The sequence below is a fragment of the Camelina sativa genome, chromosome 11 (genome assembly GCF_030686135.1).
Source record: "Camelina sativa cultivar CO46 ecotype springtype chromosome 11, ASM3068613v1".
NCBI classification, from domain to species: domain Eukaryota; kingdom Viridiplantae; phylum Streptophyta; class Magnoliopsida; order Brassicales; family Brassicaceae; genus Camelina; species Camelina sativa.
This window is the reverse complement of record NC_141890.1, coordinates 14,600,873-14,617,176: the sequence shown is the minus strand read 5'-3', so window position 1 is coordinate 14,617,176 and position 16,304 is coordinate 14,600,873. Positions and strand designations below refer to the sequence as shown.

Below are 16,304 nucleotides of genomic sequence, written 5' to 3'. Positions count from 1 at the left end.
ACACAATTTTTAACGAAGTTCAACAAATGCCTATGTCCTCAAACTTTGTTGGTAATACTTCTTGAGCACAATTACAGTTAGTGCTCAATATTGGACTTACACAAACCTAAGATCTTCTTTTAGCTTGTTCCCAATCTATTCCCAACCCACTAAGAGATCCTTAAGATCAACAACACTGATGTACACCCATGAATCTCACTTAGAAACAAAACCCTCACCCTTTTCTCCCCAAAGATGCCAAAAGGCTTACAAGGTTTTTCCTCTCTTTTTTATGTTCTAGAGAGCTAAGTTTCTAAGTCCTATACCCTCTATATTTAAGAGATTTCGTGCCTCTCACAAGACTAACAACTTTTCTAAAATCAAGAGAGCTAAGTTTCTAAGTCCTATACCCTCTATATTTAAGAGATTTTGTGCCTCTCACAAGGCTTACAAGGTTTTTCCTCTCTTTTTGATGTTCTAGAGAGCTAAGTTTTTAAGTCCTATACCCTCTATATTTAAGAGATTTCGTGTCTCTCACAAGGCTAACAACTTTCCTAAAATCAAGAAGAAATATTTCATTTAACTTTATTCTTTGTTAAACGAATATTTAATAATCCCATTAAATCTTCTAAATATCTTCAACCTTCCTTTTTCTTCGTGCTTTACCTCCAAGTAATATCCTAAAACGTCCCTTAAGTATATCTTCATAAATCTTCAAAAACCGAGACATAAGAACAAAATAAACACGCCTGTGATGTTCTTTTGTCGGACAGAGCCTTGTGCATACATCAGATGCCTGTGCCAAGACAGAAGCTTGTGCATACATATTTTGTACCGCTTCCTGAATTTCATCTTCAACTTGAGCTTGCCCAAATACACTTTACATTCTCCCCCCTTTTTTACTCAGTTTTATAACTCAAGCACAACACTTCATGATTCTTGGAAATCCATAATACAACCTCTTGAAGACTCTCCCATAATCACACAACATCTTGGAAACTCCCCCATAATCAAGAATCATATTCTTCTTACACCGTCTCCCCCTGCTTGAGTGGTAAAACTCATTAAAAAACTTTTAGAGCTCAAGTTTACCTTGCCACAACATCTTGAAATATCAACCAACTGAACAAGACTTCGATCAGTCGTCAAGCAAACAATCGTCTTCTTCTTATTATCTGGTCTGTGAGACGACATCCTTTGGCTCAACATCTCGTTCTCCAACGTTTTTTCCATTGACCTGAATCTTGGAATTTCTCATGCACATGTCTTAGATGTCGTTTCTCGCTTTGAACACCTCTCTGATTCCTTGAGTAGCCACTGTCAAAATAAAAACGTTTATCCCTTGATGCATGCTTTGTGTAGTCATCAGGACAATACAAATCATGCTTCTTGATCCAACCTTGATTGAATCTTTGAACCTCTTTGTAATATTTCTTCCTTCTCATGACTTGTGGTACCCTCTTCAAGAACTTGTAGAACTTAGCTTTGATATGACCAGGTTTCCTACAATACCAACAACCAATCACTCTTCTCTTAAAGTTGTTGTGTACAAACGCTTGCCAAGATTTCAGCCGGTTGTCACATGCCTCCTTGCTGACAAACACGTTTCGGACCTTTGATGGAGAAATACAGCGACTTGAATCTACAGATTTTGAAGCCAAAGTTGCTCCTTTAACAAACTGAGTAGTTGCACCAGAATTACCTCCATGGTAACCCAAACCCCATGTGACATTACATGTTCTACCAGCTATCAGAATCTTGTCAAGATCCTTTGTTCCTCTGCTCAACATCTTGATGCTTCGTAACTGATCTTCTAAATGTTTTTCTAAATCCGAAGACTTTACTTTCTCCAGAGCTAGATCTTCTTCCAGATTAAAATTTTTGCTAACCAAGTCCTTCTTCTCTGTGACAAGCCTCTGATTTTCCATTTCCCTTTGTATCAGATCTTTCCTCAGAGTGTTGATCTGATCACTCAGCGATAACTTAAGTTCTTCTTTCGTTGGCTCAGAGTCTTGATCTGCACAACAAGGTGTTCCGGAACCTGTCTTAGTACACGCAACAGTCTGAGAATCTCTCCGAACACTGTCTAAGCTAGAATATATTCCATCATCAGACTTCAATTCCAACTTGTCATCAACAAGTTTGATTGAGCTACAAAGAGCAACAACCTTTGACTTGTTTGTTGGAAGCTTTTGTGCGTTTTTCTTCCTTTTTGGTGAATGCAGACTCTTGATCCCTTTCTTCCTCACTGAAGGACAATCTGATTTAAAATGACCAAAGCCCTGACAACCATGACACTGAACCTTATTCCTTTTTTGTTCGCCTGTAATCTTCAAACTTTTGCGTCCTTTATTCACCACAAGACTCTCAAGTTCTTCTGTTTTACGAGCCTCTGTGTCCTCATCACTATCACAGACTGAGCAAACATCAATCCCTTGTGTGTTCTTACCTACATCAGACGATATGTACTGCAACTCATAACTTAGCAATTTACCTGCTACTTCCTCAAAAGACATATTATCTACATCAAGTGCAACATCCATCACAATTTTTACAGGATGATATCTATGAGCTAAACCCCTACAATTTCTTGACCAACTTCCTGTTTTTGTAATTCTTTCCAAGAACTCTAGCTTCATTCACAATAGCATATATTCTACCACTAAAAGCAGCAATGTTCTCGAACTCATACATCCTAAGATTCTCAAACTCAGAAGCAAGAATATCTAACCTTGTGCATTTCACACTTGTTGTACCTTCAAAGATAGTTTGCAGAATCTCCCAAGCCTCTTTAGCAGATGTACAACCTTGAATCAATGAGAACTGATCCTTGTGAACGCCACCAAATATTGTTGAAAGTGCCAGAGAATTCAATCTGGACAAAGTTTTGTCAGATTTTGACCACTCTGTTTGGGTTTTGCAACATCCACCTGATTTCCGTCAGAATCAACAACAGCAACCTGTTTCGGTGACTCCCATCCAAGTTCAACTGCTGTCTATGCATCTTCATGCATTCCTTTAATTCTATGCATCATCAACATCCCATAATAATTTGTATCTAGCACCAATAAGTCTTTTGCCATGAATAACATTGATTGTGCCTCCATGTTCTTCTTCCCAAGATCTTCACTCGTTGGTTGAGTTAGACTCTGCACAGATGCCCGCTATGATACCACTTGTTAGTGTAGAAGAGACAAGAGACACACAATTTTTAACGAGGTTCAGCAAATGCCTACGTCCTCAAACTTTGTTGGTAATACTTCTTGAGCACAATTACAGTTAGTGCTCAATATTGGACTTACACAAACCTAAGATCTTCTCTTAGCTTATTCCCAATCTATTCCCAACCCACTAAGAGATCCCTAAGATCAACAACACTGATCTACACCCAGGACTCTCACTTAGAAACAAAACCCTCACCCTTTTCTCCCCAAAGATGCCAAAAGGCTTACAAGGTTTTTCCTCTCTTTTTTATGTTCTAGAGAGCTAAGTTTCTAAGTCCTATACCCTTTATATTTAAGAGATTTCGTGCCTCTCACAAGGCTAACAACTTTCCTAAAATCAAGAGGAAATATTCCATTTAACTTTATTCTTTGTTAAATGAATATTTCCTAATCCCATTAAATCTTCTAAATATCTTCAAGCTTCCTTTTTCTTCGTGTTTTACCTCCAAGTAATATCCCAAAACGTCCCTTAAGTATATATTCATAAATCTTCAAAAACCGAGACATAAGAACAAAATCAACAGGCCTCTAATGCTCTTTAGTCAGACAGAGCCTTGTGCATACATCAGATGCCTGTGCCAAGATAGAAGCTTGTGCATACATATTTTGTACCTCTTCCTGAATTTCATCTTCAACTTGAGCTTGCCCAAATACACTTACAGAGTAGTGTTAGCCAAATCAGGTTTATCCCATCCATCTATTGTGTGTTACGTGAAACAGGTCATATCGGACGCTACATGATGTAGGTATTAAGGGATGCATATCTCTTTTAGATTTATGTTTCTAGTATTGTATATCATTCGCTCGGGATAACATGGATTCGTAAAGGCCTACTGAAATGGAATATAACATGCATCTTAGACCGTCGAGCATTTTCGTTGCATACATTCGAGTCTTGCTTGTTTAATTTTATTGTTTGCTTGCTTGTGATAAAGGTTTGAATTGGGCATCAAACTCATCAAACAACAAGAGAGAAGACGTTCTCGATGCTCGGTTTGATGGTGTTTCACAGACGTTGCAAAGAGTTCTTGTCTGAGTTCAAAGAATTACTATAGAATCGTCTCTTGGTCCTACAATAACTGCCAAGGGATAGTGCCAAGAATTTATACTAAGAGGTCCCGTTGGAGATGAAATGAATCAAACTGGTCAATAGTTATATTGAATCAAGATGATGTTGGGCTAAGCTTGAAGAAGAAGAAAGCGGTTTAAGAGAAAAGGAAAACTCTAATCCATTTAGGAATAGTTCTATTTAGGAGATATCTAAATAAGTTAGTTTACATGTTTTGGATTAGGAAATTGTGTTCTAGTTCTCTCTATATAAAGAGTTGCCAAAGTGTGGTATACCTTCAAGAGAGATTTGAGAGAAAGAGTTTTTGAGAGAACGTTTGAGAAAGAGAGATTGTAAAGCTTCTGTTTTGAGTTATTTTTTAGAAGTTAATAAAAGAAGTGCTTTCATAAATCTCAATCTTAGTATTCAAACTTCAAATAGATTTGGTATCAGAGCTTCATTGAAATCGATCCACAACCATGGGAGATCTATTTCCAGCAAACAAACCAAAAGAAGGAGGTCCATCCTCGATTCAATGTCCGATATTGAACATCACAAGTTACACCGTCTGGACTATGAGAATGAACTCTCTGCTTCATGTGCACAAAGTCGAGGAAACAATTGATTCGGGTTCCACCGACGAAGAGAAAAACGAATTAGCTCGAGCTCTCCTATTTCAATCCATTCCAGAAGCACTAATTCTCCAAGTCGACAATCAAGTTACTGCAAAAGGTGTATGGGATGCGATAAAAGCAAGGAATCTGGGGGCATATTGATTACGATAAGCAAGGTTACAAACACTTACGGCTAAATTCGATAGATTAAAGATGAAAGAAAGCGATACAATTGATGAATTTGTTGGTAAACTTTCTGAAATTGCCACAAAATGAGCATCATTGGGAGAAACCATTGAAGAAACAAAAATTGTCAAGAAATTTCTTAAGAGTCTACCAAGGAAGAGATACATACATATAATTGCATCTCTTGAGCAAGTCCTTGATCTAAAAACAACAACTTTTGAAGATATTGTTGGGAGATTAAAGACTTATGAAGAACGAGTCTTCGAAGAGGAAGATTCACAGGATAGTCAAAGCAAAATTATGTATGTAGACTCGCTCCACATCCACAGTTGCAAGAGTTTTCTTACGGAGGTGGTAGAGGCAGAGGCTCAAGCCGTGGTAGAGGAAGGGGACGAGGAAGATATGGTTACCAACAGCGAGATAAATTGAAGATTACCTACTATCATTGCGACAAGGTTGGACATTATGCATCAACCTGTCCGGATCGCCTCCTAAAACTGATCAAAGCACAAGAAACACTGGAAAAGGAAGGCACGTTAAACCAAAAGACTTTGAAGATTGCTCAGACAAGTTTTGGTATTTAGACAACAGTGCTAGTAATGATATGACAGGAAATAAGAAGTGGTTTCGCAAAATTGATCCGATGGTCACAGGAAAGGTACGGTTTGGTGATGATTCGCACATTGACATATAAGGGAAAGGGTCTATTCTATTTGTAACCAAAGGAGGAGAAAGAAAAATACTTGCAGATGTCTACTACATACCTGATCTCAAGAGCAATATCATAAGTTTGCGACAAGCCATTGAATCCGGCTGCGATGTCCGGATGAAAGAAGATTATCTCACACTACATGATTGAGATGGAAACCTATTGATAAGGGCAAATCGTGGAAGAAACAGGCTGTACAAGGTAACAATAGAGGTTGAAAATACAAAGTGTCTACAAGTTATGGCATCAAGTGACTCAAATCTGTGGCATGCTCGTTTGGGGCATATTAATCTTGAAACCATAAAGCAAATGGCAATGAAGGAACTAGTTATTGGAATATCGAATGTGTCAAAGGAGAAAGAAACATGTACATCTTGTTTGTTCGGAAAGCAAGCAAGAAAAGCATTCCCAAAGTTTTGGAACTCATTCATGGAGATCTTTGTGGACCAATCTCACCTTCTACAGTTGCGCACAAAAGGTACATATTTGTATTGATTGATGATCACTCTCTCTACATGTGGTCAATACTTTTGAAGGAGAAGAATGAAGCATTTGAAAAATTCAAAGGATTCAAGGCGTTAATAGAACAAGAATCTGGAGTTACTATCAAGAACTTCAGAACAGATAGAGGAGGAGAGTTTACATCTCCAGAATTCCAAAGTTTTTGTGAAAAGGAAGACATTAACAGGCAGCTAATTGCACCCTACACACCGCAACAAAACGGTGTTGTTGAAAGACGAAACAGAACGCTGTTAGAGATGACTTGGAGCATCTTAAAACACATGAACATGCCAAATTATCTGTGGGGTGAAGCTGTGAGACATGCGACCTATATCATTAACAGAGTGGGGACAAGAGCTTTGAACAATCTCACACTGTATAAGAGCTTCAAAAGTCGGAAAACAAACATAAAACATCTACGAGTATTTTGCTGTATTGGTTATGCAAAAACCGAGACTCCACATCTGAAAAAACTTGATGATAGGTTGAGAATGCTCGTGTATCTCGGAACAGAGCCTGGCTCAAAAGCATATCGCCTTCTAGATCCTGCAAACCGAAGAATTATAGTAAGCAGAGATGTAGTTTTTGATGAACACAAGAGATGGAAGTGGAATAATTCAGAAGAAATTTCTGAAGAATCTGGGATGTTCACCATTAGTTACAGCGATTTTGGTAACAATGGAATCAGAGGAAGTGAGGTCACTAACGAAACAGATGAAAGCAGAGAGAATGAAGGAAATATTGATATCAGTGGTGAGGAAGAACCAGCTAATATATCTGAGACTGAGGAAGAACAAGATGTCGTAGGAGAACAAGAACAGCTGCAACCGGTGTTAAGAAAGTTAGAAAGACAGACTAAGAAACCAGGCTATCTAAGTGATTATGTGCTCTTAGCAGAGATAGAAGGAGAAAATCTTCTATTAACAATAAATGAAGAACCACGGGATTTCAGAGAAGCAAGTGAGTTAAAGGTGTGGAGAGATGCTTGTGAAGAAGAAATCATGTCTATAATAAAGAACAAGACATGAAGCTTAGTTGAATTACCGTTTGGTGTCAAACCAATTGGTTTAAAATGGCTGTTTAACCTGAAGCGCAACTTGGATAATAGCATAAATAAATACAAAGCAAGACTTGTGGCTAAGGGCTATGTATAAAGGCATGGGATAAGCTTTGATGAAGTCTTTGCTCCGGTAGCCCGTATTGAAACAATTCGGTTCATCATCGCCTTAGCAGCATCAAATGGATGGGAAGTTCATCATCTAGATGTGAAAACTGCGTTTCGCCATAGAGAACTGAAAGAAGCTGTCTATGTTACTCAACCTGAAGAGTTTGTGATCAAAGACAGTGAAAAAAGGTTTACAAACTACACAAAGCACTCTATGGACTTAAACAAGCTCCTCGAGCTTGGAACATTAAGTTAAACGCAATTCTCTATGAGCTGGATTTCGAGAGATGTTCTAAGGAGCTGTATTTGTACAAGAAACGAGACAAGGAACATCTTCTTATTGTGGTAGTATATGTGGATGATTTACTTGTTACCGGTTCTAGCTTGGATTTGATACTTGATTTCAAGGAAGGCATGGCAAAGAAATTTGAGATGAGTGATCTAGGAAGACTTACATACTATCTTGGTATTGAAGTAATCCAAGAAAAGGATGGAATCATATTAAAGCAAGAAAAATATGCAAAGAAGAGCTTACAAGAAGCTGGATTGAGTGAGTGTAACCCAGTTCTTGTGCCGATGGAACCTGGTTTGGAGCTCTCTAAGAATCAAGATCCAAAACGCATTGACGAACAGAGTTATAGAAGAGTCATTGGGTGTCTTAGATACTTACTACATACTCGGCCAGATCTTTCATTTTCTGTTGGGATATTAAGTCGGTATTTGCAGGAGCCAAGAAAATCACATGGTGTTGCATTAAAACAGATTCTAAGGTATCTTCAAGGTACTTCTTCTCATGGACTTCACTTTAAGAAAGGAGCTCAATCGGGTTTGATAGGCTATTGTGATAGTAGCCATAGTGTGGATATTGATGATGGGAAAAGCACGGCTGGACATGTTTTCTATTTCAATGAGTGTCCAATTACATGGTGTTCTAAAAAACAACAAGTGGTGGCACTATCCTCATGTGAAGCTGAATTCATGGCCGCTATAGAGGCAGCTAAATAAGCCATTTGGCTTTAAGATCTCTTTGCTGAAATCACTTGAACAGAATGTGAGAAGGTGACGATACGAGTTGATAATAAATCCGCAATCGCACTAACTAAATATCCAGTTTTCCATGGCCGTAGCAAGCACATCCACCGAAGGTATCACTTCATCCGCGAGTGTGTTGAGAATGGTCAAGTTGAAGTAATACATTTTCCTGGAACTGAACAAAGAGCTGACATCTTAACCAAGGGGCTTGATAAAAACAAGCTCAAAGAAATGAGGAATCACATTGGAGTTTACAACATGTCGGAAAAGGATTTCAAGCTTAAGAGGGAGATTGTTGGGCTAAGCTTGAAGAAGAAGAAAACGGTTTAAGAGAAAAGGAAAACTCTAATCCAATTAGGAATAGTCCTATTTAGGAGATATCTAAATAAGTTAGTTTACCTGTTTTGGATTAGGAAATTGTGTTCTAGTTCTCTCTATATAAAGAGTTGTCAAAGTGGGATATACCTTCAAGAGAGATTTGAGAGAAAGAGTTTTTGAGAGAACATTTGAGAAAGAGTGATATAGCATTTGGGAGCTGGCACTTGGCACATGTGAAGGAGGATAAGAAGGACAAGGAGTCACGTGCGAAGGTGAGCTGCGTTGGTGAGCTGGAAGTCGTTTAGAAGAGGTCAACGTGACGACAGATGAATAACGTTAACGTTGTTAACGGAACTTAGTAGCATAAGAGCATTTGTTAGCTCATTTCCTTTCTCAAGCAATAATCTGGATTTGTAAAACTCTTTTGATACTTATCTCCCTCATCGTTCCGTTGGTTTCTCGTTTAGAGATCCTTGCTGGTGAGAAGATGACGCTGCGTTTATCTTGAACGTTGTATCATTTTGTTATCTTGAATCTATCTTAATCAAATTCTCAGTTCTCTGTTTGTCAATTTGTTCTTTCGTTATCAAAGAGAGATTGTGAAGCTTCTGTTTTGAGTTATTTTTCAGAAGTTAATAAAAGAAGTGCTTTTATAAATCCCAATCTTAGAGATGAAATGAAATCTGATAGAACCTTGTAAACTCAAACTCACGAACAAAGACTTTATTCGATAAGAAACCAATCTTAGAGTTACAGAGAATGTAAAACACTAATCAAACACAAATCGATACTCAATATGAGAAAGCGATGATCAACATTGATCATCTCTCGAGCACATCACTCGAGCACTCAAGAACATCTCCTGAGAATTAACAAACACTTCACAGATTAAGCATAAACTCTCTCAATACTCATCTCTCTTATTTATACTCTCAGATTGCAACTACAGACCTTCTCATTGCGTCATTAGCATTCATTTAACAATGAAACACTAGACCAAGTGACCAACCGTATCAAAATCATCATCACTTCACCAGTAGTCTCCACAAGAGCATGAACCATCCTTAAAATGGTGAAACCTGTTATTGTCCCTCAAAATTAAATAATCAATCTCCCTGTGATTTTCGCCATATACTTGATGGCATTGTGACAATCCTCACACACGCGCAGATTCTTTATCACACGGATAGGTCTCCCTGAAGGCACATGCATTATTCCATAGGCTACAGCCAGTCTCTCGCTATGGTACCGAACCATATGCTCCTTCTCTTCTTCTTCCACATCATGAAGAACCACACTCGTTTTTGAAACATACCCTGCTTTCTTGATTCTCAACTCCAGATCCTCCAAAAACACATAGATCTTGTCTCTCTCAGGATGAAACTCATCCCCAACCGAGAAAGTATGAGTTTTGTTCTGAATCTCAATCCAACTGTACCCTGGAACTTTCTTCACCCCTTTATCCCGCATTCTCACTCGTAGTTTACCTACATCTCCCCATCGACCCGAAGAAGCGTATCGATTAGAGAGAAGAACATACACACCAAAATTTTCAGGCTCCATTGCAAAAATATTATCTGCAGCTGTTTCAGCTAGCTCTGTGTTTCCATGGACTCTGCTTGCACCGAGAAGAGTTCCCAAAATAGCAGCGTCTGGCTCAAAGGGCATGTTCTTCATTAGATTTTGAGCTTTGTCTAGAAATATTGCCTGCCTTTTTCAACAAGTCTTGTGTGACTGCATGCAGATAATACCGCAACCAAGGTAGCATCATCTGGTTTCAGTCCTTGTCTCTTCATCGCCTCAAAGAACCTTAAAGCCTCTTCTCCTAACCCGTGCCTTGAATAACCTGCAATCATTGTGTTCCAAGAGACAATGTCCTTCCCATCCATTCCTTAAACAAGTCATACGCTTCTTCTATGCTTCCACATTTGCAATACATCAACAAAAGTGCATTCCAGCTTAAGAGCAACAACGTCTGCACATGTGCTTAGAGCAGATGAAAACGAAGAGTGATTCAGTCGTCTACCTCCCTCTCTCTCCATTCGTACAAACAAACCCAGAGCTTCAAAGCTATCTCCGCTTTGCGAATACCCTGCAATCATAGCTGCCCAAGAAACCGGATCTCTCTTTGGCATTTTATCAAAAAAGTTTCTAGCTTCAGAAAATTTTCCACACTGAGCATATCCAGTAATCATTGTGTTCCATGTACTAACGTTTCTACAAGGCATAACAATCAAACAGTTCCTTTGCCATCTCCATTCTCTCGCCCTGCACATATCCTGCCATTCCATGACACTTCGTTTCTCTCTGGCATTTTGTCGAATAATTCTCTAAGCTTCTTCCACCATTCGGTTTTGTATATATCCTGACACCATTGCTGTCCATGTAAAGACATCTTGAACAGGAGACTCATCAAAACAGTTGTCTCGCCTCATCTATTTTCCCGTTCTGTGCATAACCACTGATGATCGTATTCCAAGAGACCACATCCCTCACCTTGATACTATCAAAAAACTGTCTTGCCTCAAAAAATCTGCTTCTTCTTAACATACCCACCAAGCAAGCAGTTCCACGAAACTAATCCCCAATTATTCTTCCTTGACTCAAACAACATACAAGCTTCCTTCATTTTACTGTTCTGAACAATAAGCAGAGAACAGAGCGTTCCAAGATACGTCGTTCTTCTCAGGCATTCGATCAATACATATATATATCTATATATATATATATATATATATTTATCGATGCATATTTGAAGCTAAAGTAGTAATCAAGGCATGTAGGGATACATTATTACAACACAATAGCATACAATTTATATAGAGTCAAAAAGACTTTGCTGCTGTCTACCGCGGACGCAAGTTATACACTCTTCTAGTCATCGTCGGAGAAGTAATATCCGGTTTGTTCTCGATCACTTGTGGGATTTTGAAATCAGGATCTCCAAGATTTTTTTCATCATCAGTTAGATCTGTATCGACCCAAGATGTCCAGTCTACTTCGCTCTCTGTTTCGTCTTCATCCCACGAGATCTCTCTCTTGCTTAGAATGTTATTAACTTTGTCAACTAATCCTAACAGGATCAGGTGGTTTAGTACGTCATAGTCCCTGCAAATTCAGACAAGAGTATAATAAGATCAGCTTCTGATTTTTGTTTTTTCTAAACATATCCTGTTTTTTTAGCATATTAATTTAGTCATACCTATATGTGAAAACAGAATGAAGAAGCTGAGCCGACGCAAGAATAGCGAATAAAGACCTCAAAATGTTTATAATCCATGCTTGACGTTCTGCATCATTCACGTAGCGTAAACTTGCCACTTCTAATACTAAGGTAACGCAGAAACCTGCATCAGCAAAATGGAAAAGGTCTGTTAAACGAATGTATTTCCACAGTTATTGATATGATTATTAGGAAAGAGATTTGGAATATGATACTTACCAATGTAAAGCTTTGGCCTTGTGATATAAGTTTGTTTTGTACTTGTAAACATGTAGATGACAAAGATGGACAAGAAGTAGATGACGAAGGCTTTAATCACTCGGGACTCGAGAAGCATCGCATTGTGCAAAGCAAACAACTTATCCAAAGCCACAAACATGTTCGCCTGTTTTGCCTCAAATGCTACCTGAAAAAGAAAAAAAAACAGATTGTTAAAAATAAAAGATTGAATTATGTGCTTGAAGTATTGTGTAAAGGTTTAGAGGACTGACCTGAGCTTCCAACATTGATTTTGAATTTTCATACAGATGATCATGAACCTCCTGAAGCTTTTCTTGCCGCTTTGCAAGATCTTCCTGTTGCTCCTGACTAAATTCCTTCAACCGTTGCAATGTATTCCTACAAAGTTGCAGCACATGCCCCAATAGCGAGTTAATTCGAAACTTGAGTGAGCCGATTGGTGATATTGGTGTTGTTGCTAAGCTCTGTCTTCTTCTTCTGGAGTAGGTGAGTCATGGATTCGAAAATGGTGGAAACTATTCCATTGTAATACGCAGTCACGTCGAGGGTGACAGCAATCGGTTGCCGACAAGATCTGGCCCTATCAAAGAACAGCCCTAGTCTGCCTTCAGCTTTTAGTTCAGCAGCAAAATCTGCATTACCCACACATGTGTTGTTGGCCACATCCAATTGTGGGAAAGCTGATGTTTGATGAAGTTACATTAATTAAAAATTTATATCACTTAAAAAATAATGTTAAAAATGAAAAATTAGTAAACATAGGTTATTTAAGTGATATAAATTAATAATTTTGTATTTTTAATATACCAGTTTACGTCACTTTTAATAAATCGATATCATATATGGTAATCTTCAAAATTTTCAATACGAGCCTAATTTTGACGGTCCAAAGCCATGTTCAAAACAAGTCAAGAAGTCGTTACAAAGTTGAGTCGAAAGTGCTACATCAATGTATTACTTTACTATATATATTTAACCTCTAAACGATTGAATTAATAATAAGAAGAAGAGAAACACAACATTTGTCTCTTACTTTTATAACACGTTATCAGCACGAAGCTCTAAAACTAGCTGAGAAAATCCTAATCCTAAAACCCTAAAAACCGCCGCCGTTTCCACCTCTTGCTTATCCAAGCTTGCGATCGGTTCTAGTTCGTGATCAAGGCATGTTCGTGGTCAAGCTCTGCTCGTAATCGGTTCTTCCTCCTACCTAGGCCGAGGCTCGTGATCAAGAGAGAAGTAAAACCGAGGTCTTTAGCTCCCGGTTCAAATCCGGTCAACCTCCAAACGGTGAAAGGTAAACAATAATCAAACCCCCTTAGAACCTATGTATCGAATCTGATTATTAATCCTATAAGAACCATAAAACTACATGTAAACAACCAACAAACAAATCCCTAAAGTTTTGATTTCCTAAAAACCCTAAAACTTTAAAATTTGGTTGCTTGAGGTTTAGGGCTGCTTAGATTGCTTGCTAATTAAACCTATTATACCATGACTAAAATCCGAATTGCTTAAGGTTAAAAGTTTGTTTAGGATTGTTTGTTTGTTGGTGCTTGATTGTCTTGCGTGTTGCATGCATCCTTGAAATTAAAATCAAAACTTGCATAGGGAATTATTAATCGATTGTTGCTAAAATTATTTCTGTAAATTCGACTGCATAGAACCCTAAAAATCTTAATTAAATTCGGAATCCTAGAGAAAGTCTAGTTCCTCAAAATTTGTTGTTATCCTAATTAGAAAAGGAAATTCTATCTAGTAAAAAAGAAAATTTCTAAAACATTAAGATTATGTGTTCATACTAGAATATAATCTATCTAGAATTGTTGTCTTGCATGCATATTAAAATTACAAAATTTGAGTGTAATATTATGGCATGGTTTGGTCTCAAATACCGCATGGCCCTAAGTGATTGGCATGGTTCGGTCTCAAATACCGCATGGCCTAATTTTGTTGCATGGATCGGTCTCAAATACCGCATGATTTAACTTGGTGCTTGTTTTCTATTTTATAGATGGCAAAGCTGAACAACCTCTCCTATGTTGCCCTTAATGCTTCTGGAGACAATTACTTGCAATGGGCTTTGGACACTAAGATCCATCAAAAATCAAAGGATTTATGTGACTGTATTGAGGATGAGGTTGAATGTGCCGAAAAGGATAAGTACAAGGCAATTATGCATATACGCCACCACCTTACTGAGAGTCTCAAGAACCAGTACCTCACTGTTGAAGATCCTCTTGACCTTTGGACAGAGTTGAAAAACAGATATGGACACCAAAAGACGGTGCTCCTCCCAAAGGCTCAATTTGATTGGAAAAACCTAAGGATCCAGGACTACAAATCCGTGGATGAGTATAACTCAGAGCTATTTAAGATAGTCTCAATCCTAAGGTTATGTGGTACAGAGGTTACTGAGAAGGACTTGCTAGAGAAGACATTCTCAACCTTTCACACCAACAACATACTACTTCAACAATAGTATCGTGAAAAGGGGTTTAAGACATATGCAAGTCTCATCTCTTGTTTGTTGTTTACTGAGAAGAACAATGAGCTATTGATGATGAATAGTGCATTGAGACCTCCTGGTACAGCTCCATTACCAGAAGCACACAACGATGATTTGACAAAGAAAAATCCTTAAGAGCCTAAAGAGCCGAAAGAGACTAAGGAGTCTAACTATGTCCATAGGGACAAGTATGGTCGTGGCCGTGGAGGAGGTGGACGTGGTGGTCCTGGTCGTGGGAACTACCAAGGGCACAAGTTTGGTGGTCAAGGCCGTGGAAACCGATTCGGCTTCGGCCGTGGTCGGGGTAGAGGCCGCGGGACATTTAAACCGCAACATAAGACCAAGTCCACTTGCCATAGATGTGGTATGGAGAACCATTGGATAAAGACATGCAGAATTCCCAAGCACCTTGTTGATCTCTATCAAGAGAATTTGAAGAAAAATCCAGAACCTAACCTGGTTCATCTCGATGGTGAAGGTGATTTCGACCATGAGAAAGATGACCTATTGGATTATGAAACCTCTGATTGTTTAAGAGAGGACAATTAAACTCAAATGTTGTCTTGATTTAATTTTATGTTTTATGTTTTGCATTTGATTGAATTATTGTTTGGATTATTATTTTGAATAATTATTTTGTTTTAAATTCAATTATTTTGTTTCCTTCAATATATTTGTTTGTTTTATTGCTTTAAAGTTTAAAAACATAAATTCTTGTCTATATTAGAAATGGCTGAGGACAAGAACATACTTGTAGTGGATAGTGGATCCAGCCACACAATTTTGAAGGATAAGAGAAATTTTATTAATCTCATAATGAAAAATGCCAATGTTAGTAAAATTGTGGGTATAGCAAGCCTAATTGAAGGCTACGGCCAGGCTCACATTTTATTACCTAATGGCACACATCTTGAAATAAGTGATGCCTTATATTTACCTAGCTCAAAGAGAAGATTATTGAGTTTTAAGGACATTCATTTGAATGGTTTCCATGTTGAAACAAAGGGTGAAGGAAACAAAGAGTTCCTATATATAACTGAGATCACCCAAGGACATAAGAAAGTCCTAGAGACTATACCTGCACTAGCCACTGGTCTTTATCATGCTAAGATTAATATGATAGAGGCTAACTTGGCAATGAATAAAATGTTCAATGAACAATTCACTTTATGGCATGACCGGCTTGGCCATCCGGGTTCTAACATGATGCGTAAGCTAATAATGAATTCTAATAGGCACACTCTTAAAGAGAGAAGAGTTATTCCTAAACATCTCACGTGTGTAGCATGTGCACAAGGAAAACTCATTACAAGGTCATCACCAGCAAAAGTAAATAAAGAGACTTTAAAGTTTCTAGAAAGGATACAAGGAGACATATGTGGACTTATACACCCTCCTTGTGGGACATTTAGATATTTCATGGTCCTTATTGATGCATTGACCAGATGGTCGCATGTTTGCTTATTGTCAACTAGAAACCTTGCGTTTGCTAGATTGCTGGACCAGATTATACGTTTGCGAGCCCACTTTCCAGATTTTCCACTTAAGACTATACG

At 38.2% G+C, this 16,304-nt stretch overlaps 2 protein-coding genes and 1 pseudogene across 2 annotated transcripts; 1 reads left to right on the top strand and 2 right to left on the bottom strand.

Annotated features, from left to right (window-relative positions):
• Positions 1-9,733: 9,733 nt before the first annotated feature.
• On the bottom strand, positions 9,734-11,478 carry LOC147933997 (pentatricopeptide repeat-containing protein At4g02750-like; the record flags this gene model as incomplete). The annotated part of the gene is given in 11 exon segments (XM_087472426.1): positions 9,734-9,878; positions 9,881-10,473; positions 10,476-10,661; positions 10,664-10,731; positions 10,733-11,007; positions 11,009-11,060; positions 11,062-11,108; positions 11,110-11,193; positions 11,195-11,305; positions 11,307-11,420; positions 11,422-11,478. Coding segments are annotated over 11 exon segments (1,659 nt in total), but the record flags the coding sequence as incomplete, so codon positions are not given.
• Positions 11,479-11,527: 49 nt separating this feature from the next.
• On the bottom strand, positions 11,528-12,842 carry LOC147933996 (protein GAMETE EXPRESSED 1-like). The gene is made up of 4 exons (XM_087471728.1): positions 12,491-12,842; positions 12,219-12,405; positions 11,979-12,123; positions 11,528-11,884 (listed from the first exon to the last, which is right to left on the bottom strand). The coding sequence occupies exons 1-4, from the start codon at positions 12,503-12,505 to the stop codon at positions 11,623-11,625; spliced, it is 609 nt and encodes a 202-aa protein (XP_087327854.1). The 5' UTR covers positions 12,506-12,842; the 3' UTR covers positions 11,528-11,622.
• A 1,411-nt stretch (positions 12,843-14,253) lies between these two features.
• On the top strand, positions 14,254-15,297 carry LOC147933995 (uncharacterized; annotated as a pseudogene).
• Positions 15,298-16,304: the final 1,007 nt, after the last annotated feature.